General features: G+C 35.9%; 3 protein-coding genes across 4 annotated transcripts; all 3 read left to right on the plus strand.

Annotated features, from left to right (window-relative positions):
* Positions 1–7,665: 7,665 nt before the first annotated feature.
* LOC125207144 (glycosyltransferase BC10-like) lies at positions 7,666–14,296 on the plus strand. 2 transcript variants are annotated; one of them, XM_048106364.2, is made up of 11 exons: positions 7,666–8,085; positions 8,480–8,993; positions 9,620–9,718; positions 10,241–10,341; positions 10,448–10,519; positions 10,896–10,986; positions 11,299–11,379; positions 13,227–13,289; positions 13,380–13,502; positions 13,669–13,707; positions 13,796–14,296. In XM_048106364.2, exons 2-11 carry the CDS (start codon positions 8,610–8,612, stop codon positions 13,931–13,933), a joined length of 1,191 nt encoding a protein of 396 aa, XP_047962321.1. In that variant the 5' UTR covers positions 7,666–8,085; positions 8,480–8,609; the 3' UTR covers positions 13,934–14,296. The 2 variants fall into 2 exon arrangements, with proteins under 2 accessions (XP_047962321.1, XP_047962322.1); XM_048106365.2 differs by having other exon boundaries at positions 8,493–8,993.
* A 129-nt stretch (positions 14,297–14,425) lies between these two features.
* Positions 14,426–16,326, plus strand: LOC125207143 (pentatricopeptide repeat-containing protein At4g39530-like). Its single transcript, XM_048106363.2, has one exon. The coding sequence runs from the start codon at positions 14,475–14,477 to the stop codon at positions 16,131–16,133; it is 1,659 nt and encodes a 552-aa protein (XP_047962320.1). The 5' UTR covers positions 14,426–14,474; the 3' UTR covers positions 16,134–16,326.
* A 3,562-nt stretch (positions 16,327–19,888) lies between these two features.
* Positions 19,889–24,332, plus strand: LOC125203785 (uncharacterized). Its single transcript, XM_048102228.1, has 5 exons — positions 19,889–20,456; positions 20,790–20,893; positions 21,237–21,413; positions 21,772–23,690; positions 24,004–24,332. Exons 1-5 carry the CDS (start codon positions 20,281–20,283, stop codon positions 24,154–24,156), a joined length of 2,529 nt encoding a protein of 842 aa, XP_047958185.1. The 5' UTR covers positions 19,889–20,280; the 3' UTR covers positions 24,157–24,332.
* The last annotated feature ends 180 nt before the right edge of the window (positions 24,333–24,512 follow it).

Here is a 24,512-nt window from a genome sequence, read left to right on the forward strand (position 1 = left end):
ATGCTGATATGATGTGTAAAATAGGGTGTGGTTTTGTGTACATATTGCTCCCCAATCGTACGTAATGATTGGTTTGTGTTCGATGATTAAGCTGGTTCGTCTGGTGTGAACCCTCGAGTGTTGTAATAAGCTTCATTGTGGGTATTATATGGATGTAGGGAGTAAGAAATTTTGAAACCAAAACTCGCCACCACACAAACGGTTCAGTTTAATGAGCCTGAGCACGTAAACAAGAACATGTTATAGAAATGTACGATTGAAACCACAATTCTAATAATGTTAACAGAAAACATTTACATGGTAGACAAATGCATAAGCCATGTTAGTCACAAGAGCAAGCATAAGCTATGCGAATATAGTGTCACACCATGTTAATAGCAAGCATAATCCATTATATGCATACACACACTATGTTAACAATAAGCATAATCCTTGTCCTTCCATGTCCACAACACACTATATAACTTACTTCTTTGGAGAACAAAGTTTTGCTTCTGTCCCAGTCTCTACATCAGGAAGCGTCAGCTGCTTACAATGAATTGAATGATGTATATGAGTCGATACTGAAAATTGACAAGGATAGGAAAATTCTTGAAAACATGAATGCATTCCCAACTTTCAGATTGGAAGATTTTAATGAAGCAAGTACACTGCGCCTTTGTTGACATTAATACATCATATTGTTGACATCGGTATACCACAATGTAAAACATTACTTTATGTAGTTAACATGACATGTAGTAAAAGGTACGATTGGTAGCTTTCCATGGCTTTTATTAAGTTTCCACATATTTGACTTGCTTTTATTAAGTTTCCACATATTTGACTTTTTCGATTATTTTATATGTTGTTTGATAGAAATCTTATTATAGGTAATACATCATTTGGTAGAGATTTGGCTTTATACTTGAAAATGCGTTTACACATTAAGTTGACAAATATAGCCTTGCTTTTTCATCAGAAAATAAATTGGGAGGAATGACGTACTTTTATCCTAATTTAATATTCCATACAAATAATAAAAATAAAAACAAAAAATTGGCTCATCAAATCAAATGAATGCCACAAAATGGATACACAAATTCATTAAATTCAATATGCGAATTTGCAAAACTGTAAATAGAATTTGAACAAATTGAAGAAATTAACATGAAAAAAAGGGAAATTTGGAATGAAAAATCCATCCAACACCTTTTTTATGCAAATTATGTTATAGATATAAATGAAGTGTATGAAAAAAAAGGAAAATTCAAGCAGAAATTACCAATATTGAAGAAATCCCCAAATTTCTCCTTCTTCACATTTATTCCAATAAAACTCGGCTAACCCGTAACCTAATTTACACAAAATCCCCGAATCAAGCCTATGAATCTCCCTTCTTCCCATCCCCTTCTCCCCATCCCCTTCTCTCTCCGTTATCAGCTTCGTCGTCTACTCATCTGGCGTCGCCGTCTTCTTCTGCGCGTCCTTCGCCTTCAGCTCCTGCAATTTGGAGTGATTGTAGTATGCGACGCCTAAAAATGTCAATCCATACCCGATCATATTCACCGGCGTGACGGTGTCCTTAATCATTGACCACGAGAATGCGATTAGGAGCCAATCCTTGACAACTCCGGATACCTCGAATTACCGCCGCCAATGAGTGTCGAATGGGATGCCGCTGTGTTTGTAGAGATCGGAAATTAGAAGGATTAATTTGGGAATAAAAAACCACAACATGAAGTCGGAATATCGGAGAAAACATAATACCTCAAACTTTCTAGTATAAGGAATTGCTGGAACCGCTGAAATTTCTGTCAAATTCGGTGAGATCCGAGAATTTAGTGTCGGGTTCTAAGAGAAAATCGCCTGCTACTAAATGGGGGAGAAGGTGAAATGTTGACCAGTTTAGTGGGCTTTTATGAGGTATTATAAGTTTCTAAAGCCTACCAAACATGCCCTATATGTACATGGATGAACAACAAACTGGATGAACTACCCCATTAAGTAAGTACATCTGATAAGAATCTCTTTGGGCAGAGAGTGAAGATTTGAGTGAGTTGCCATGGATGAACAACAAACTGGATGAACAACATGACATGTAGTAAAAGGTAACAATATATGTGCATCAGATTGGAAGATTTTAATGAAGTGACATGCTCATTTTATGAACGTTTTATTAAGGAGGATATGGATAAACAACAAACTGAATTGGAGATGGAAGGGGAAGGACATAAAGGAAAGGAGAAGGTGGTACAGGAAAACACATCTGACAAAGATATGGCTGGCCATAAGCCAAAAATGTTTCTCGTTCTTGATGTGAATGGGTTGCTTGTTGATATGAAAGAAATTAGGGTTTTAGCCGATGGTGCAGATTTTACCGTAGGGTGAAGACCAGGTACATGAATAAGTTGTAAAATGTCGCCTCTAATGCGGCTCGACTATGGACTGACATTCGTTTAATTTTCTATCAGTTTTTAAGAGACCGCACTGTGATAGTTTTCAATGTGGGTGTTTGGACTTCATAAGTCAAGTACTTTTCGACCTTTGCCTTTTAATGAATTTCCCATGAGTTTCTTGCAATATATATCATGTATTCTAACGTGCCATGTAAACTCATGGAACCTTTGCGGTCGTAATATGCAGGAAGTCCTTGATGTTCTTTTGGGGAATGATACGTGAAAGCTGCTTTTTACATGGGTAAGTCATTTTCCTGCTTCCCGCCGTATATTTGTTGCATCACTCTGTTTTGTTCCTTGAGTTTTCCGGGGTTCAAATAAGCATGAGATGTGACTTGAATCTGGGCTTGTATGTATAATGTATAACGAATCAAATACGCTTTTAGTAGATGATAGTCCATATAAGGCTTAAAAAAAGCCTATAAGTTTATTTCGTTTTCTCTCTTTTTCTAGTAAAAAACGTAGCAAAACAATTGATCCAATCTTATACATGAAGTTCACTTACGAAGGTAACTATGCATATATTTGCAGCAATTCAGTGGAATATTTCACTTGTCGTACCAGCACCCAAATGGTGCAGACAATTCATTAGGTGAGTTCTATAATCTATGCAACTCATTTTTACATGGATCTTTCTTTCTATGCTTTGGTTTCTTTTAGTTGTTACTCATATTCTTTTTGCATGTAATGCGCATCAGCTATCCATAATAGGCTATTAGCGGCCTCGTACTTCTAATCACTTAGCTGCACTGCCCTATCTTGTTCCTTAAAATAAAAGGAAACAGAAACAAAGTCAATGTACGACATCTGAAACCGCAATTCTAATAATGTTAACAACAAATATATTCCATGTTAATCGACCACGCAAACCATATTAGTCACAAGAGCAAGCATAAGCTATGTGAATATAGTGCATACACCATGTTAATAGTAAGCATAATCCATGAAATGCATATACAAATCATGTTAACAATAAGCATAATCCATGTCCATCAGCACGTAACTACGGATACAGGTCATATTAAAACATATACAATCCATATCAATTACATATATAATACAACAATGTAACTACATATAAAATCCATACCAATTACGAATACACGTCATGTTAACTACATATACAATACATGTTGATACATAAATATGTCATGTTATCTACATATACAATCCTTGTCATATATAATACAACTATGTTAAATACATATACAATCCATATTAACTACGAATACAAGTTATGTTAACTACATATAAAATACTTGTTAATTACATATACAACTCATTTTAGTCTACATATACAGAGCGCGTGTGACGTAATAGGGATCTGACGATGTATATAGCTTGGTGCATCGGCCTGTTAGAACGGTGATATAAGGCTCATTTCATGCATCGGTTATGGGGTTAAAATCTGTAATTTTCATGAACTAACGCACGTTTATAAGTTTAGGTGCGTAGAGAATCTGACAGATCTAGGAGGCAGATGGAAAATTTACTAGGAAGAGGAAATCGAAGGAAAAGGGAGTGAAGAAGCCAGTTTGCAACCTTGAGCAAAGGCGGGAGCAGCTATGAGTAGAAAAACATTTATTGAAGGATCTTCTAGGAAGGGTAAAAGTGACAAATCATGAAGGGAGAGTACAATTTAGGAGTGCGAGGCAATCGGCGAGATCGTCGTCCTATGAAACACTCATCTATCTTATACTTCATCCGTCCCAGTTTAGGAGTGCAATTTAGTTAGGACATGAGTTTTAAGAAATTGTTGGAGTGTGTAATAATTGAAGTAAGGTAGTGGTTGTTGGAGTGTGTAATAATTCAAGTGAGGTAGTGGAAAGTGTGACCCTTTTGACTTTTTTGTATGTTTAAGATTTTGTTTTATTTTATTTTTATGAAAGTAATGGCATTGAGTGTAAATTTCATCATCAATGAGGTTAAATTTTATGTCCAAATATGGTAAATTCTAAATGAGACTCTTAAACTGGGACGAATGAAAATGGCAAACATGACTCTTAAACTGGGACGGAGGGAGTATTTTCATAATTAAATATTTTACATTATATGAATATAACTAATTTTCATAATTATTTATTGGATTGATCGCACATTAATCTTATCAGTAGCAACCCGATGAACCCGTTGGGCTAGCCTGAAGCCTGAGTTTTTAGGTAAAGGTTAGGGTTGAACTTTTATAACCTGAAAGAAATCACAACCCGATTAGCCCGCACCCGATTGATCCACAACCTTAGTCGGGTTGGACCAAAACCCAATAGACCGACCCGGTTGACATCCCTAAATAGTTCACTCCAATGGAGTATTATCGACCATTTCACAATATCAGACTAATTGAAAATTAGTTTCAATGGTGCCAAAAAATTGAAGCACAATTTATTACCACTAAAATCAAACTTGAGTATAAATGTTATTCTCTCCATTCTATAGAAATAAATCATACTCCTGCCGTCCTAGAATAGGAGTCCTATTTAGTTATGACATTAGTTTTAAGAAATGTAAAGAAAAGTGAGTTGAATAAGTTAGACCATCTCCAATCATTTACTCCAAACTCAAACTCATTTTTGAGTATATGTCACATCAAAATATAATTTTTACTCCAACCATTTAAACCAAATTTAAGATTTACACCATTTTTGGGATTTTGTCTCACAAAACTTTTGCAGTAACACCAAATATGGTGTCGTTTCACAAAAAAAAAGCCAAAAATGTGTTTGAGTTTAGTGTACGGTTGGAGAAGATTTCTACACCAAAACTCATTTTTTGTGTATGGTTGGAGATGGTTACTGGAATATGAGTCTCACTTATTTATATTAGTTTTATACTGCTAATAAAATTTGAGTGGAATGTGAGACATACTTACCATTTATAGTAAAAGTGAAATAGGAGTTTTATAGTGGGACAAGTGAAATAGGAGTTTTATAGTGGGACGGACCGAAATGTCAAAACAGGACTCTTATTGTGGATAGGGGGAGTGTTTCATTTGTTGTTTGTTTCATAAAAATAGTCCATATCCATTTATGACAACTTTTTTTTTCAGTTTTTTTACTTTATCATTTATGGGCTCTACCATGCATTAACAATTTCAACTATTTTTTCTCTTTCTCTCCTATTTAACCAATTACGCATTAAGACACATGTCAATCCTAAATGATCTATTTCTATGGAACGGAGAAAGTACATAGTACTTAGCTAAAGGTAAGTACGAATACTGAATCACACAAATATGCAAATTGAGTAATGTAGGCTTGTTTTATATACTCTTGGAAAAATTGATACTACATTCGTTCAACTCAAGATGTTTATATTCATTAAAAAATTTAACTATTTTTCCTCCTACAAGTAGGGGGAAAAAATAGTTAAAAATTTTAATGAGGAAAGAGGAAAGAGGAAAGAAAGATTTATTTCCAAATATAAAAAGTGAATATCTCGATGGACAAGTTAATTTTAAAAAGTGAATATCTTAAGTGGAACGGATGGAATTTTTTATTTACTTCAATAAAGTTAAAATAAATACAAATAAACTGATAAGTAAAATCAGAGAAAAAGAATGTGCAACTTACGATACAGTTTATAAATGTAAATACGTATACGGCCGTATACTACAACAGTATATAAGTATAGTTGGAGACAGCGGCGGATCCAGGGAGGGGCAGGAGGGGGCGACCGCCCCTCCCCGGCGACCATTTACCATGTAACCGAACGTAAATTTTCCATGGTCTCCCCTTCCGTTGGCTTCCGAAATCGCCCCGAGGAAGAAAAGAATCACCCGATGCCAGCAGTTCTATGTGGAAAAAATCAGTTTTTTACAGTATTAGTAAATCTGGTTGTTCTAGCCTCTGTAACAAAGACGAGATTAAAAAGATTGAACACAGAGAAACAGAGCATTGTAGAGTGAGGAAGAAAGGGAAATAGTAAATGACTTGGCTTTACCACTATTTTACTATTTTACTGGACCAGAGGATTATAGTTAACGAGTTATTGGTGTGAATCCAATAAATACAACTGAATTTAATTTTGATATACATCTAACTACTAATACAAATTAATTTTGGTATTCATTGTGAAAATTTGTTGTTGAAGATGGAGTTAGTATTTAGGATGAAAGAAATTGTTTGCGGTGAATTAGGATATACATGGTGTGGGATTTGGAATGATTGATAATAGTATCCATTAAAATATTGTACTAGAAAGGAGTGAACGGAAATTGCCATATTGGTGTGGTGTCGTGGGGGTGTCAATTTAAGCATTTTTATTTGCTAAGTTGGTGTATTTGGTGTATTTGTGTGGTATTTTTTTGTTTGACTAGGTAAATGTTAAAATTTTTACGAAAAAACATAGTTTTATTTTGGTTGAAAGAGTATGCTATGCTATAAAATTGCATAATACGATGAAAGATGATTGATCGAGTGAATCTTGAAACGTTTTCAATATATGGATACTGATAGAAGTTAGTTGTTGCGATCAACGTATGATAATGCTATTGAAGTTAATGAGAAAAGTGGATGACATAGATTTTAATAAGAAATTGGTAAAATAAGATAACGAAGAAGAAAAAAAGTGGATAAAGCATGAGAGAGAAAGAGTAAAAGCTGATAAAGTAGTTTAGAGAAAATTTTCATTTTTGGATGAGACTATTTTTTATGGACGGAGCCAAATGGAAAGATGAGATTATTTTTCGTGGATGGATTGACTATTTTATTTCGCCCCCTCCCATTTCGTATCCTGGATCCGCCACTGGTTGGAGAAACCGACGGTCGAAGCGGAGACTCTTTGAAATGGGGTCAACGGTTCGGTTGAGTTTGGACCGGAGAAGGAATCTGGAAGCTCAAGTTGGATGAATGCGCCGATTAAATATTGCATGTTCTTCCCTCTATCCATTATAAAAATTTGCATGCTCTTCTCACGTCTCTTCATTTTTCTTTATAAACTTGTTTCGCCCTTATCTAACTAATTACAACAAAATACTCTATTAATTAATTATTCATTGTCCAATTTATGTACTACTAGTAATTTTCAACATTTAGAAAATATAAAATGGGGAGCCGGTCATTGAAATTGAAAATTAGTAGTGATAAAGAGGAATTGGTACAAGTAGGCTTAATTTCGTGGTCATTTCCTTAGCCATGGAATGGAGTAATTAATATTGCGATTATGATTGATTTGGTCCACGAATTTGGGACTGTAAATATATGGACAAGTTCAAAACCCACATGCCCACTTGTTGCATCTTCAATTTGGCGACCACATGCGCTCTCCCTGCGCGTGCCCTCCACTCCTCGCCGGCTCTAATGTTTCTTATGCTTGGACGGAATTCCATAACGTTTAGTTTACCAATCTCTCTCTCTCTCTCTACCAATGCAGAAGCCAACACCAGAACGAACACACACAAACACAAGAGCTTGGAATCCTCACCCATCTCCTATGCATCAATTGTCTTTATTGAGCCTGAGCCTAATTATATTGTAGCGTCAACCCCTCTCTCTCCCTCATTGGTCAAATCCTAGCTCGATGTGCCCTAGATCTCACACACATATACTATAATTATATATACGCAGACGTACATACACATTCATACAATACACATCATTCTGCTCCACGATTCAATTCTTCGCATCTCTTCCCTCCTCTTCTTCTTCTTCAGGTAAATTGCTCTTTTCTTTCTTCTCTACATTCTTCTGCGACTGCATGACTCATCCTGATTTTGATCTAGACTAGCTTTATCCGTCTCGGATTTCACTTGTCAATTTTAACAGCGTCAAAAAAGTCGTCGATTCAGATTCGTCCTTGCCTTTTGGATTTTGTGTGGCCGAATGAATTTTGGGAATTTGAATCTGCAGTTTTAGTACTATAGTGATACTAATTTATATACATCGTTCATTTGATCTCTCTGATCCCTGTTTTGCAAACATGATTATCCTATTTGCAATTTCCGTGTTATGCCAAATCAGTATTTAAACCATTTTTTTAATCATATACTGTATATCACAATAGTTGAATTAATGAGCCTGATGAAGTTTAACGTTCTTAATATTCAGACTCTTGATGCAGGCTCGGCTTTAGGCGGTTTATGTGATCTTACTTTGGTGCATTTCGTGTTTAAGGCGAGCAGTGGAACACGATCGAGTATTGTTGTAGAATTGGCATACAATGATGCATCATTTCTAGATGAAGTCAACTCAGGGCTGGCGTATGGGCACAAAAGAATCACCTATGTTGCTTATGGCTCGCCCTCGCAGCCATTTAAAGAAGCCGACATGGATTATTGTATTGGTCTCATTAGTCAGCTTCTTCGTAATCTGTTCATATATTTATCCCCCTCAGAATTTCGCAGCATGTTATATATTCTCATATAATGGTTGCGAGGCATTGCAAAATTGGCTTCCTCCTGCACTTACCAGAGGACTGACTGATGATGAATTTGCTTCTCGAGTTGTAATTAAAGATCTCCTTAGTAGGCCTTCTGTTATATCCTTGAACCCCAAAATTGCCTTCTTATTTTTGACACCCGGTGCTTTACCGTTTGAGAAGTTATGGGACAAATTTTTCCAGGTAATTCAACTTCTTCTTACTGTCCAATTCCAATTATGATCACATATTATTTTCTCAACATTTCCACCATGTCTTTTCAGGGAAATAGAGTCTTTCTTTGTAGTTAGTTACCTGACGAGATGAGGTTTATTTAGGAAGCATTTACAGACATGTTTATCTAATGTTAGTTTTGGTCCTTTTGTTAAAAGCTCTGGTGTCTCTAGTTCATAAGGATGTTGATTGACAAAATTCCACTTGATTAAAGCATATATGATTGTGATTTATCTTATTAAATATCAAGTTTAGCATATAAGAACACACACATTGAAAGCAAAGTCCTTCTAAGAGGTTAAAGCTGCTAGGAGAATAAAATCATTTTCTTGGGTCAATACACAACACATGATAAAGGAAGCTAAAGTATCCACCAACTAGCTCCATCACCCATATATGAACCAACTCTTCCAGCCACAAAAGTATGCTGGCAAGAGCAGTTAAATTCCATGAGGTGAAGGGTGAAAAATAAAGACTTCTTTTTATATAAATTTGAATTGATATTGAGTACATGCTTCGAATCATATGACATTCTTTTTTTATGTTATTCAGTTTGGCAACCACTTTTTCTCAAAAAAATTCATGTTTTATGGCAGGGTAATGAAGGAAGATTTTCTGTGTATGTGCATGCATCCAAGGATAAACCTGTTCATTTTAGCCGTTATTTTGTCAATCGAGAAATTCGTAGTGACACGGTCTGTTCTCAATTTCTTTACCATTCGTAGTGAATCTATTACTAGTGTGCTATTGTAATTCAACCTCTTATATTTTGTGGAGCTTCGTGTGCTTCCTAAAAAAAGCATAAACAGTTATGCAAACTATATCAGAATATCTTTAGACCTATGTATTAATGGATAACAAACTACAGTTAAGATTAACATTGTTTTTTAAGATTTTAGCCTAAGTATTTGAACAAAGCTAGCATGCCCAACTGAAATATTATCGATAGTGGCTTGAGTTTATGTTGACTGCTTTCTTTTTTAACCAAATCGTTTATTTTTTTCAAACTTTGATCAATGAAGTTCTTTTGCTTAAAGAGTCAGCATATTTTACTTAAAAGAATATAGCCAAGACTTTTCTGCATCCTGGTTTGTAACAATAATTAATATATATCCGTGTTATGGCTGGTTTGTCCAGGTTGAGATTAGAAAACCCTTCTACTACTGATGTATTGAAATATCCATTAGATCTGATTCGTGCAAATGTCACAATTGCAGGTAGAGTGGGGGAAAATTTCAATGGTTGATGCTGAAAGACGGCTTCTAGCCAATGCACTAAAAGATCCAGACAACCAGCAATTCGTACTGCTTTCTGACAGGTAGCTGTACGATGAATGTTATTTCTGTCAAGTTTCTTCACATTTTCTCTATGGTTTGCTCTCATGCAAAGACTCAAATACTAATCAAGCATTTTATTTGACGCAGCTGCATACCACTTCGTAGTTTTGATTTTGTGTACGATTATCTCATGCAGACAAATGTTAGCTTTGTAGATTGGTAAGTCTGCCCTTTCCATCCTTAATCTTTTTCCTTTGCTTATTTTCGGCTACATATTCCCAATTCATTCAATTTTATGTAACACTTGGCAGCAAGTTTTAAGTATGCATGTATGCACGTATTCCCTGTTTTAAAAATATTTTTCTTGTTGTAAGCCCTGTAAAAACCACAACAGATTCCCCATTTCGATTATTTGCCATAAAAGTTTTTTTAAAAAGTATTCACCTTAAAAAAGATTCATATTGTTGAATGATTTTGACGATTAATTCTGCTTGAGGTATCAATGAATACTGTTTATTAAGAGCTAGCGCTTGCTGTAAATATGAACTTTACTTGTGAATACTAATCAGAGTTAATTACGATACTATTTCTGCAGCTATGAGGATCCTGGTCCTCATGGAACTGGCAGGTACATTAAATATATGCTACCTGAAGTAGAGAAGAAAGACTTTCGGAAAGGATCCCAGGTGTATATCATATTGCATAATAATCATGTGTTTATTTGAAATATAAGTACAGATTTGAAATTATTCCAAAATCTTGATGGTTTAGTAAATAGGAGTTGCTCTGCTCCTAATAAGTATCAAGATGTTGTATTATTCCAAGTATTTATAATTCCTTTCAATTTGTATTTGGACCTTGAAGGCTCTTTCTGCTGTACGATAATTTTTACAATTTCTCTTTTAGCTACTCATCTACTGGAGCTTTACAGATGACAAGATGCATTCACTTTTTTTTGTCTTTCTTCATTCCATAACATGCTGCATTTCAACATGCAGTGGTTCACAATGAAGCGGCAGCATGCTATTATAATCATGGCTGACAGTCTCTACTTTAGGAAATTCAGGGAGCATTGCAAGGTCATTATACTTTATTTTAAAAATAACACTTCTAAAAGTGATTTTTCAACTTTCGCATTTTATAAATTTTTTATTTATTCTTGCACTTTCATAGGCTTCTTCCTTGTGGTTTTGTGGTTTGTATTGGAGTATTCCTTACGTGAACAAGATGCACAAAACCCAACTGTTCTTACTGTTGCTAGAAATGCATGTACCTTAAATTGTCTCTTTTTCTTTGTGTAAAAGTTAGGAATGCAGGTTTAATCTACCATAAATAAAGTAGATTATCAGCATGCTATATATTCATGTGTATGTTTAGGAAGACGAGGTTAGAGGACAAGAAATATGCTCGATAATCATATGTTTACTATAACCCTTATATAATTTCCATTTCATTGTCTTATGCATATTGACCATACTCTTCTAACTTTTGTGATACCGACCTTACTTTTCTCTCTATTTGTGACATTCTACTTTGGATGCTATTTCTCTGTCATTCTACATTTGTTTTCTTTGGCTATATTGTAGTAGCATGTTGGCAGTTACTTTTACATGGTTGATGGTACCATGGTAGGTAGACTGTTACTACTTGAATTGTTTACTGATTCAAAGTTTTTGTAATGCACATGACTTTATGTAATGTTTAACACATAAAACTACATTTTTCGTGTTTATCAAATTAATGCATTCAATTTTCCAGTTTCTAGTCTGAAATGGATGAAGGAATTATGTTGACTCGACGAGTCAACATTTGATGTTTTTCACACTCTTTTCTTGTAACTTAAATATTGTTAAATGTCCATTGGTTTGAAAAAAACAGAAAAAGAGAGTCCTTTTGTATTCAAGTTTTGCTGATTTCGAAAGAGAAATTTTAAACTCCCTATCTCCCAAGGAAGATGACCCCTTCCTTGGATGGCACGGGATTTTATACGGTGCTATTTTGTATGTTCAGTGAAGAGAGAATAAAGTAGAGATAAAAGTGTTTCCATTTTTAGTAATGGCCATCTTGGTTGTGACAAATTAAAAAGGAAAGTGGGTCATATTCATTGTGATGGAGGGAGTATTAATTTTTCAACAGAAAATATATTACTCCGTATGATTTTTAGTTCAAAAATATTATAGGATGCAATATTTCACAAACACAATAATTGATTGTTAGCAATTCTTTTTTATGTATTCATATAGGTTAAACTGTGCCATGCCCTTCTCTCTACTATATCAATACTCTCTCTCGCACTTGTGCATGGTCACCCACTTTAACAAGCCATGGATATCTCTTGCTCTAACACAATACTTAATAGAGCTTTATTTCTGCAGAACTCTGTCTTGATTGACTACATTTTATATGAAACACTACACATAGTGAATTAAATTTGGTGCTTATTCTTCTTCTGTGAAATGTTCATTTCTTTGCTAATTGCAAAATGAACTCCCAATAGACCACAGTATAGATCCAGTGGGACCTCAAAGGTGTTTAGTTGATCTCAGTGGTTCGTCGGCTTTCCTACTCCATTCATTGACTGATATCTTCCCGATTTATCTAGGAATGGTGAACATCAAAATGCACCCCTTGTTTCTTGCTTGGTCGATAATCATGCTTTCCTCTGTGCGCGGCGCAGGAGCATACATCCTGTGTATTAGTGATGTGTTGCAAGTCTTTACTTTAGAGGCTTTAGGACATATATTACCACATGGCTCATGCTACGTCATAGGGTTTAAATTTTTCTTGCTTTTTCTCTAAGATCTATCTTGCTCATTAAAACTACTCTCTCTTTATTCATTTTTTTGTGGCATATTGATCAAATATGGAGATCACACTATCACATTGTACTGAAGTGGTAATGCTCATGCCTCTCTTGATTGAACAGCCTGGCATGGAAGGAGGACGCAACTGCTACTCGGATGAACACTATTTGCCAACATTTTTCTATGTGAGATTTTCGTAAATTTCTCCTTTCAGTTGGTTAAGATGCACTCTTCCATCCCTTCTTTTTGTGTATAATTCTAGTTTGCATTTTCAGATGCTTGATCCAGGTGGAATAGCCAATTGGTCAGTAACACATGTTGATTGGTCAGAATTTAAGTGGCACCCAAAATCATACAAATCGCAGGATGTCACCATGGAGCTTTTAAGAAATATCACAGTATGGCAATGTTCTTCCAAAGCTTATACATGAACTATAGTTATAACTTTATTTGGATTTCTGTTTGAAAATAATCATTGGATAAGATATTATTCCTGTAAACTAGCTGTGCCTGATAACTACCTAGACAACTATCTAGACACTAAACTTTACAAGTTTTTTGCAGTCTATCGCAGAAAGTTTGCATGTAACAAGTGACAAAAAGGTTAGTATAATAGTACTTGTACAGTAGTATTATTATTCTGTTAAAATCATGATGCTCACACCTTGCTTGCTTTTCCTTGTGAATTCAGAGACAATCCAGGATTACGCCATGCTTGTGGAATGGAGTCGAACGCCCATGTTTTCTATTTGCAAGGAAGTTCTTACCCGAAACACTGAATAAGTTGCTACGCCTTTTCCCCAATTATACATCTATTGAGGCAGACTGACAGCCAACGATATGCATTCTTTGGTCGATTGCATTCGACCCCATTCATCTCCAATTCTGATCTAGCTTCCTTTGTTGTAAAACAAGTTGTGCCGTGTCAAAGTGCAAGCGGAGCCACAGAAGATGAAGAAATAGCCAACCTCAGTATGATCATTTTATTCGAGCTATTTATTTTATGTTTACATTGTGAGGGACTTTGAGCTGCACTGTTGCGATTTTCGTCCCTTTTTTTATTTGATTCCAATTTGGTTTTCCTTCTTTTAAAGTCGGTATTCCAAAATGGGGATGCCGTTGTGATGTAAGAAACTTTCTAATTGTTTCACACTACTACTTGGTTTAAATGTCCATAAAGTAAGTTGAGTAATTCAGTTATCGTTTTACACAGTTTTTGATTCAGCTGATTGGAGTTGCTTCGGTCAAAACAAATATTTGAAACTCAGCTCCGAAATGTGATATTATTGGCCAAGTCCAAGAGTAGACATATATATACGTTGTACTAATTTTGAGGTCTGCATCAAATTTGGTCGTCCGAAAAGTGATGAATGATGCTGCTGCAAAATCTTGGTTTCTTTTTCCACCATTGCGCCAAAGCCAAGGCATTAAGAAGTGGGATTTCTCTCCACGCTGCAGCTATTAAGATAGGACGAGTAGCAGAAACTTCCATCTGCAATCACATTCTCAATTTCTACGCCAAATGTGGACTTCTTCACCCAGCCCAGCAGATGTTCGATGAAATGCCGCACAGAAATTTGGTCACGTGGTCTGCCATGATATCTGGCTATAACCTTTGGGGCAGACCCCATAAAGCGCTTCAACTCTTCAGCAATATGCAGAAGCATTTTAAGCCCAATGATTCAGTATTCTCGAGCGCTCTTAGCTCCTGCGCCAGCTCAAGGGACTCAAATCTCGGGCCGCAAATTCATGCGTCCGCGTTAAAGCTCAACTATTGTTCTGTTAGTTTCGTTGTTAATTCACTGATTTTGGTGTACATGAAATGTGGCATGTGTGCTGATGCACTATCTGTTTTTAGTGATAGCAATTTTGTTCACCCAACTCTAGTTTCCTACAACATTGCAATCACTGGGCTGGTGGATAACAAGCAGTTCGAGAAGGGAATGGAGTTGTTTGTGATTCTTTTAAGACGGGGTCTGCTTCCAGACCGGTTTACTTTTGCGGGATTATTAGGCGCTGGTGAAGCCTTATATGGTTTATCAACGGTTCTGCAACTGCACTGTCAAATGGTGAAGCTTGGGCTTGACTGTATGTCGTTTTCTGGGAATGTTCTGATGACACTCTACTCCAAGTTTTGTTTGTTTCGAGAATCCGACAAGGTGTTCAGGTCCATTGGAGAAAAAGATGTATGTTCCTGGAATACTATCATTTCTGATTGTTGCCACTGTGATGATCACTCAAAGGCTCTGGATGTTTTGAGAGAGATGGACGTGGCTCCAGATGATTACACGTATGCTAGTTTGCTTTCGGCAGCTGCTAACATGGCCTCCATGAGAATTGGCAAAGAGATTCACTGCCGTCTGATCAGGACAGGGCCGGATTGGGATGTTGGCGTTGGAAATGCACTTGTCAACATGTATGCTAAGTGCGGAAACATTACCTCAGCATACACTGTCTTTGAGCAAATGGAGATTCGCACTCTTATTTCTTGGAACACCATCATTGCTGCATTTGCAAATCACGGCCACGCTGAAAAAGCTATGGCACTGTTCGAGGAGATGAAGACAGCAGGTGTGGAGCCAGACTCCATCACATTTCTTGAACTGCTGACTGCTTGCAGTCACTCTGGGCTTGCTGATGTGGGCCGGATGGTTTTTGATTCTATGAGCAGAGTTTACGGAATAAGCCCTGGAAGCGAGCATCTGTGCTGCCTCATTGATCTGTTAGGGCGATCTGGAAGGTTAAGCGAGGCTGAAGAATATAGTGATAAAAGAGATGATGAAGTTGTTTTGGGATGTTTACTTTCTGCATGCCGACTGCAGGGAGATGTTGTCGTTGGGGAACGGATAGCTAAGAGGCTCGTAAAACTCGGTCCTCTTTCAGCAGCTTCGCCTTACGTTCTGTTATCCAACTTATACGCCATGAATAACAACTGGGATGCTGTTTCGAGGTCGAGAAGATTGCTGGAAGATGGCGACATGGAAAAGGAGGCTGCTCGAACATCCATATATTTGTCCACTTTTAATTAAAATACATAAGCAAATAGATTTACATGTGAATATGAAGTTGGGGATGAATCCAAGTTGGTTTAGGTGTGTGTGGATGGATGAGTGTTATAGACTCAATTCTCACATCGGTGGTGAGAACAATTGATGGGGATATATAGATTAAATGTAGTCTCCTATTTAGTCTATATCAATGAGGGACAGATGCTTTTTGATACTAGAGCAAGGCTCAAGTTGTGATCATAAGTTGTTGCATAATTTAATTTGTTACTATTATAGTAATATTAATAGGAGGAATTAGTCATGGTCTGCTTAAAGCAAAACTACCTTGCTTTGTAACTTGGTAATCTTAGACTAGGCTTTTTTCCACTGGACATATTCAAAGTACTAATTAAGTTATTAATTATGGAAATGACGTGTCCACAAGCAGATACAATTATTTTCCGAGGTTTGTTGGGCTCCAAATTAACAACCTTTTAATTGATGTAGCACAGGAATACACTCATCATTCCTGAGACAAAGCACAGCAATGAAGCTAAGATGTCTCCATCCAGAAACAAATCAATTTGATACTCGGATTACTTTAGAAAATGTGGACGCAAGTGGAAGAATTATTATTGGAAGCCACCAAAAACATTAAAAAAAATAAGAAAAAAAATAGTGTGCAGTAGTGGTCGGTTGATAATTTAATTTAAACATGTTGTCGAATTCGCATGTGGCCCTAAACTAAGGGTCGGAGCTGCGATTGTATTTGTATGGTCCTAAATCAACCGTCGGTTTCTACTCCATTCACTAATAATTACACTTTTTTATTCTTGAAAACAAGCACATTAAGTAAAATTAAATCAGTCGTTAACAAAATTAGTGGATCTTTAAGAATATCCTATCTCCCTATTATGAATTAGTTATAATAATTGAACACTGCAGGATAGATCCACACCTCGTTATTAAAATACAAATGTAATTAGTATATATGAAATCAATAAAATAATGGTAGATGAGGTAGAAATAGAATCAAAATTAGGTGAAAATTTTAGCGTGCGCTCTGATTGAACTACTCTAGAATATAATTAATCAAATTTGAGAAATGGTGGAAATTTAAGGGCATTTAATGTGAATATTAGGTATGAAATTAAGAATTTGATAAATGATGGAGTCATTTTCCTAGTTTATTAGGTACAGCTAAATCTGAAAGTGAGGTTCAAGCAAGAGTCCACACGAATTAGGCCATAATCTCTTTTCTATATTTATTTTACGGAATATATGTATGATATGAATATGATTGCGAACGCAACATAATTCTGATATTCGTGTTTGTGACTTATCTTTTTGTTTTTGATTAATTTGACTCTGAGATAGGTAGGTCTAAATCACCCTCCAAAATCAAATAAAGGTGGCGTTTTGTTACTTGTTAATTGCTTTGTCTAAAATGCCCAATCTACAAGCCTTTCAATTATTATGCATGATAGATGACAAACAACATTAAAATAGCCACTATTTTCGTCACCATGACAGGCTGGAATTAATTGTTTCTATATTCGTCGAATTGAGGTTTGGACTAATTAATGTAATGTAGTAATTTTATTTCTTTTTGCCGAATGCCAATTTTATATTAAATGACAAAATCCACTTGGATAATTGATGCGCTATTTTAACTGGAAAAAAATAAAATGAACTTTTTTCTTATTTTGGAGATATTGGATACACCATACAATATCGTAGTGTTCACATTATGCGAAAAATTTACCTTTAATATGATGATAGTTCTATTGATAGACTTGAAACAGTTTTCTAGTTATTACTACAAAGAATACCCAAATTATACTTGCCACTGGAATTTTGTATAGTAAAAATAACTGTTAAGTTAATAATACTGGTCGTTATTTCTAGGTCTATAGATCTATTTCTATTTAAATAATGTGGAGTATATAGTAGTAAAAGATAATAACGAGAAACTTGTGTGATTGTCATGTCCGACTAGGATAGGATTTTGTCAAATGAAATTGTGCAACCATAAAATAGGTTGGGAGAGAGAGCTTGGCCACGTCATTCTGGATATGGTTCTTTTGTAGTTGCCTCTAGATTTTGATTTCCAATTTCTTGTCCAAATTGAAGATTCTACGGTGTCTTTCCATGCCACATGCTATGTTTCTCCCTCATTTACCCAACATTCAATTACTTCTATTACTTCTATTATATAGAGATAATCAAATAAAATATTCTCCAGCTCAATTATTGTTTCCTCATTGGAAAACACTACAGTCGATCAAATTTGGTGGCTGATTTCGTGTTACAACTACAAGGGAAGGATAGCCTATCTTTTGGTAGGACTAGAATTAATGTTTTATGCCTAATTTATTGCTTCCTCATTATATGTCAAAACATTTTATTTTAATTCAACTCTATGCATAGTTGCATACTGTTACTATCTTAGCTTCATCTTAATTAGTTCTTGTCTTAACTTATTAAATGATCCAAATAATCTTCTTGGGGTATCTTTCGTATATATTTTAGATGTATTAGGTCAAACAAACCGTAATAAAATACTAGTAATAATATACTAATATTTGAGCAACCGGAAATATTTTAGATACACGCAGTTGGAAAATACTCCTATTAAAACAAGAACTAACTACTTTCCCAAGTCATGAAAGCATATAGCGTCTCAGCAAACACAAACTTCTCCAATTGTATAATCGTAAATATTATTAATTACTCGCGGAATAAATAATCATTTTATGAGCTTGGCAAATGATACTTATAATATATTAATGTTGGCCTTGTTTATACTTCTAATACTTGATTTAGGTGGGATTTTTTTCAATGCGCCAACAATTATATTAAAACAAATAATTAATTTTTTGATTTCCTATATTATTAGTGTTGTCATCGCATCCGTACGATAAGAACACAAGAGTTATTATTTCTCGCATATAATGTCCTTTTGAAATAAGACTCTGCTCAAAATTTATAAACATGGTTTATCTCTCTTAGTTTGTGATGTGGATATTATCATGTGGTAGTAATAAATTATTTCTTTATTGTAAAAATTTTATTTATTATTAATCACAACATCAATATCAAATTTAGTGGCAAATTTTTGGAAACTTAACTTGAAACGCGTTGATTTGATTAGTCATAAGTCAACTAAAACAATAGCTTGGATAAAAAGAAAATGCTTTGTTTTAAATCATGATTTACACTGCTGAAATTAGGACAATTTGTATATGCACTAGTATAGAAATGATTGATTGGTTGAATTTGGATTGCGCACATAAAGAAAAGAAAAGTTGAGTCCAACATGAGATGGATGTTGAGATGGTGTCCCGCAGCTTCCACATAAAACAAGCCAATCTTACTTTACTTTTCTTCACACAAAAAAACAAATTTATTATTTACTCTAAACAATAATAAAAAGCTCTAGATTTCATGATTAGGTTCTGTTTTTTAACAAGCAAGGATGTAGTCATCAAAATTATAACATCAACCTTTAATTTACACATTCAATGCATTTGAAAGAGTAAATCCGCCACAAGAATATCCGAATAAATGTTAAGCACTCACAAAAAAAATAAAATATTAATATACTACTAATTTAATGATTAAGAATTTAAAGAATATATTAAGGAAAATAAAAAAAAATTGTGGGCGAATGGAATACATAAATGCAGCAAAATGAATTATAGGAGTAGTATTTTCTTGAAAAAGGTAAATAAAAAATCATTGGTTGGTAGATTTATACTCATACTGTCATACAAACAAAATACAGTTGAAAAGGTATTTTCACCTAATTCTTTTTTCCTTCCGAAATTCCTCTCCGGATTTTAGCTTCATCTTCTCTCTCTCTCTCTCTAAATTTCTGCATTTCCGAATCCCTGCCTACATTTTAGCTTAATTTTCTCTACTACTCTTGATCTACTGCACGTTCTCTGTAATTCCTTAATTGCAAAGTCCTTCCTATTTCTCGAGAATCGAGATCTGTTCCGTGAAGGTCATTTATTTGATGTTACGGATGAATTTAGTGACGATTCTGGGTTCTCCACAATTCTAGCTGTTTTATAGCAAATTCTGAGTTTCTAAGCCGAAGTATTTCAAGTGGAGAATTGCGCTTTCTGTTCTTGATTCTGAGCTGAATTGACTGAAAAAGGAGAAAGACAAAGAAGACTCACACATGTCACAGGTTTCTATAGATACAGAGATAGTTGAAACGGAGTCGTGTTCTGGAGGTTCTCACCCCTTCAGAAATCTGAGAGGCGTAAGGTGGCGTATAGATTTGGGGATTTTACCATCTTATCCTTCAGCCTCCGTCGACGATCTCCGCCGGATTACCGCCGATTCTCGGAGAAGGTAAACTCATAGCTTTTCATATTGTTAAGTATTATTGTTATGCTTAGTTTTGAGGCCAATGATTGAAGATATCGTGTTTCGTGTTACTCGTTTTGGTTGGTTGTACGAAATTGTCGGTCGTTTTTAACTTTTGGGGTTGTATTTACCAAATAATATATCACCAATTTAATGCTTCAGCATTTCAATACTAAGCGAGTTCAGCAAGTATTTCAACTCAATTGATCTTTTAGAATTTGTATGTAGTTTGTGGTCGGTAATTTGATTTAAATCTGGAAGTATATCAAATTGTAGCGAGTTTTGATGTGATCTCGAATTGGGTTCATGACGATGCAGGTATGCTGCGTTAAGGAGACAGCTTCTAGTTGATCCGCACGTGCCGAAAGATGGAAGTAGCTCTCCTGATCGTGTCATGGACAATCCACTATCCCAAAACCCAGGTAGGATTTTGATGAATGCACATTACTTCTATTTTCTGTAATATTATTGATGTTCTGATCCTGGCGTTATGAATCTTTCGGAAAACATCCTTTAAGCTATGCGTGGACATGGATACTAGTTAGGGTGATTTCCGTTGGTTGGGGGAGGGGTTGGGCATGCCGCTTTTCTTTGTTTTTAACTCACTGAAATACAACTTGTAATTCTTTTCGTCACTGAAAAAATACTCCTACTCTGTCATCTGCGTCTTTTATCTGCTTTGGGCTTGACTGACAATTGTTTAACGTACTCCTCCTCCTACTTCTACGTCTCTGAGTTATTTGTCACTGATGTTTCCTCTATCAGATAGCATGTGGGGTCGATTCTTCAAAAATGCTGAACTGGAGAGAATGTTGGATCAAGATCTGACACGCTTGTATCCTGAAAGAGGCAGCTATTTCCAGACAAGTGTATGCCAAGGCATTTTAAGAAGGATTTTACTGCTCTGGTGCCTTAGACACCCAGAATATGGCTACAGACAAGGTAGGTTATTATTATTTGTATCTGATCTCTCTGGTCCTTCACTTTGGGAAAGATGTTCACTCTTAGATGGCTCTTTTAGGTTTGAAATATAAATGTCTGATTATCTCTTTAGGGATTTGGTGGAGCAGTGTAAAATCAACCATCCTCACGACATATAATTCCCTTTGTGGAAGAATAAATTTTAAATTTGGACTATATTTTGTTTAGATTGGGGCATTCGATTGCCCCAACTTCAAAAGTGTTTTTGATGGTTAAATGAGACCAAGGAGCTTGTATTTTTTAAAACATTCTGAATTACTATATTTGTTTAATCTTTTATCTCTGGTTACTGATGCGTCTCCCCGAACTGTATTTTCAGGCATGCATGAAATCTTGGCTCCCCTGTTATATGTTCTTCATGGTGACGTGGAACATCTGTCAGAAGTGAAAAGAGCATATGCTGACCACTTCGTTGATAAATTTGATGGCTTCTCATTTCATGAAAATGACTTGACATACAAATTTGACTTTAAGAAATTCTCGGAGTCTGAGGGGGATAATAATGGAACTGAAAACACTTCTGCAAAGCCTAGTAGTCTCAGTGAACTTGATCCCGAGATTCAAACTATTGTCTTACTAAATGATGCTTATGGAGCAGAAGGTGAACTTGGGATTGTCTTGTCTGAGAAGTTTATGGAACATGATGCCTATTCTATGTTTGATTCTTTAATGAGTGGATCTGGTGGTGCCATAGCAATGGTCGATTTTTACTCTCCTGCAGGGAAGTCACATGCTGGAAGCCCTCCTGTTATTGAAGCTTCTGCTGCCTTTTATCATTTGCTTTACAATGTAGATTCATCTCTTCACACACACCTTGTAGAATTGGGAGTTGAACCCCAGTATTTTGCACTTCGCTGGCTAAGGGTATTATTTGGACGTGAATTTTCTTTGGAAGATCTTCTGGTAATCTGGGATGAAATCTTTGCGCATGAAAATAAGGTGTCTAGTGCTGATCTTGCTTGTGATGCTGAATCCACCTTTGCACTACTCGAGTCACCTAGGGGTGCATTCATTTGCGCTTTTGCAGTTTCTATGATACTTAACTTGAGGTCTTCATTGCTTGCCACTGAGAATGCTACTATCTGTCTTCAGAGATTGTTGAATTTCCCTGATGATATTAAACTTGTAAAGCTATTGGCGAAGGCAAAATCCTTGCATGCAGTTGCCAGAGATGCAAAGAAGTTAACCCCTATGCCGATTCAATCTGAGTTATATGACAGGAAGAAGTCAAACTTAACTAGAGGCCATAGCCTTTCTGTGGATTCTTCTTCTCCAAAATCTCCTCTAACTGTGGTACCTGATAGCTACTGGGAAGAGAAATGGAGAGTTTTGCACAAAGAGGAAGAAAAAAAGCAAAGTGCTGGAGAAGATCAAGTTCCAAATCGCAGAAAGGGTTGGTCCGAAAGAGTAAGACTCCGCTTGTCTAGGAATGAATCCCCTCCTTCCCCATCAAAGAAAAATGAAAGAACCAAAATTCCGAAGCCATCTGTCAGGAGAAGTTTGTTGGCGGATCTTGCACGACAGCTCGGAGCAGATGAAGATGCTAAAGAGGATACAGAATCTGATGCAGATATTGGCGTTGGGGGTTCAATGGAAGCCAACGGAGAAGATGGATCTGATAAAAACTATGAGAGTTCTTCTAGTGCTGCTGGGAGTGAAGACAATTATTCCAACTTCTCAAATCCTTCTGGTCCTATTCATGGAAGTAGTGATAATGAGAACGAATTAGAAAGAAGTAGCATTGCATCAAACTCATCAATGGATGAAAATGACGTTCAGACGTGTGTTAATAATCCTGAATGCTCCCCGCTGCCTGTCTCAAATCTCCAAGATGGCGCTTCATCATTTGATGAAAATGATACTCAGATGTCTTTTAATAATACTGAATGCTCCCTTGTATCTGTCTCAAGCCACCATGATGGCGCCTCATCAAAACCAGACGGAAATGATGACTCTGCAGGAAAATTAGCTACGGGGGTAAAGGAGATTAAACATCTATCTGGAAAGTTTCAGTGGTTATGGAAATTTGGAAGGAATCTCAACGAGGGCACATCTGTGAGAACTGCTCCTGAGGATGCAAAAGCTTGCAACAATGGAAGTGATCCGAACAATTTAGTTGGTATTTCCACTGCTGATGCGTGTAACCGCTCATCTGGAACCAGCAAGGGGGAGACAGTGGACCAAAATTTGATGGTTAGCTGGAAGAATCTTGGTCAATCCATGATTGAGAACATTCAGGTACTAATCTAAACTCTGCTGAAGTATAATCGTTATGCTAGGACAAAGGATCTCAGTACTCTATAGTCATACTGATACGTCTTCTAATATCATAATTTTCACGTTTATTTCTTCCTTGATCGCTTCAAATATGGTAGTCATGGACATGAAACCGGTTTATATTTTCTAGATCAGAGGAATTTCAAAAAAGAACAAGCTTGCATATTTTTAACCATTCATCTGATTTGACCATGTTATCTGTAAAAAGGTCTTTTCCCATGCATGGTTATGTGTAGTATGTGTAGTGTCTAACCTATCTGTTTGAACCTTGCAGGTACTGGAGTCTGTGTTCCAGCAGGACCGTGGTCAAGCTGGAGGATCCTCGGACAACATGTCGAAGAATGGTCTAGTCGGGAAAGGACAGGTTACAGCCACTGCTGCGCTCAAAGAGCTCAGAAAGATCAGCAATCTTCTATCTGAGATGTGATTTTGATGATATTATTAATATGTATATTCGGTTATCATTTCCCTCTCGAGTAAACACAATAAACGGTCCTACGGCTTCTATTGTGTTGTGGCCCATCATTTTTTTGTATTACCATTATGTGGTTGGTTGTATATACAGACTTCTTCGAAATAAAAGTTCAAGTGTATTGAAATCAAGCTTTTATTCTGTTTACGAAATAAATATCCAGTAAAAGCTTTTGTGATAACAATTTACTTTGATAGAGGCTGTAAATGTACATGTTTCAGGGTAAAGAAAATGAGATTGGCAAACTGTACTACATATATTCCAATTCCAGTGATCACATCACAACCACCTAAACAACAATAGCATTCGCT

This window comes from Salvia hispanica, chromosome 6 (genome assembly GCF_029641045.1).
Source record: "Salvia hispanica isolate PSC_SH4W2 chromosome 6, Shi_PSC_v1, whole genome shotgun sequence".
NCBI lineage: Eukaryota > Viridiplantae > Streptophyta > Magnoliopsida > Lamiales > Lamiaceae > Salvia > Salvia hispanica.

Bases quoted from the DNA above. Each gene is read 5' to 3' on its own strand.
- LOC125207144 (XM_048106364.2), top strand. From the start codon at position 8,610: ATGAAGTCAACTCAGGGCTGGCGTATGGGCACAAAAGAATCACCTATG. The intron at 9,719-10,240 runs GTCTGTTCTCAA...TCACAATTGCAG, and splicing joins GAGAAATTCGTAGTGACACG to GTAGAGTGGGGGAAAATTTC. The intron at 10,520-10,895 runs GTAAGTCTGCCC...CTATTTCTGCAG, and splicing joins AATGTTAGCTTTGTAGATTG to CTATGAGGATCCTGGTCCTC.
- LOC125207143 (XM_048106363.2), top strand. From the start codon at position 14,475: ATGATGCTGCTGCAAAATCTTGGTTTCTTTTTCCACCATTGCGCCAAA.
- LOC125203785 (XM_048102228.1), top strand. From the start codon at position 20,281: ATGTCACAGGTTTCTATAGATACAGAGATAGTTGAAACGGAGTCGTGT. The intron at 20,457-20,789 runs GTAAACTCATAG...ATGACGATGCAG, and splicing joins ACCGCCGATTCTCGGAGAAG to GTATGCTGCGTTAAGGAGAC. The intron at 20,894-21,236 runs GTAGGATTTTGA...TTCCTCTATCAG, and splicing joins TCCACTATCCCAAAACCCAG to ATAGCATGTGGGGTCGATTC.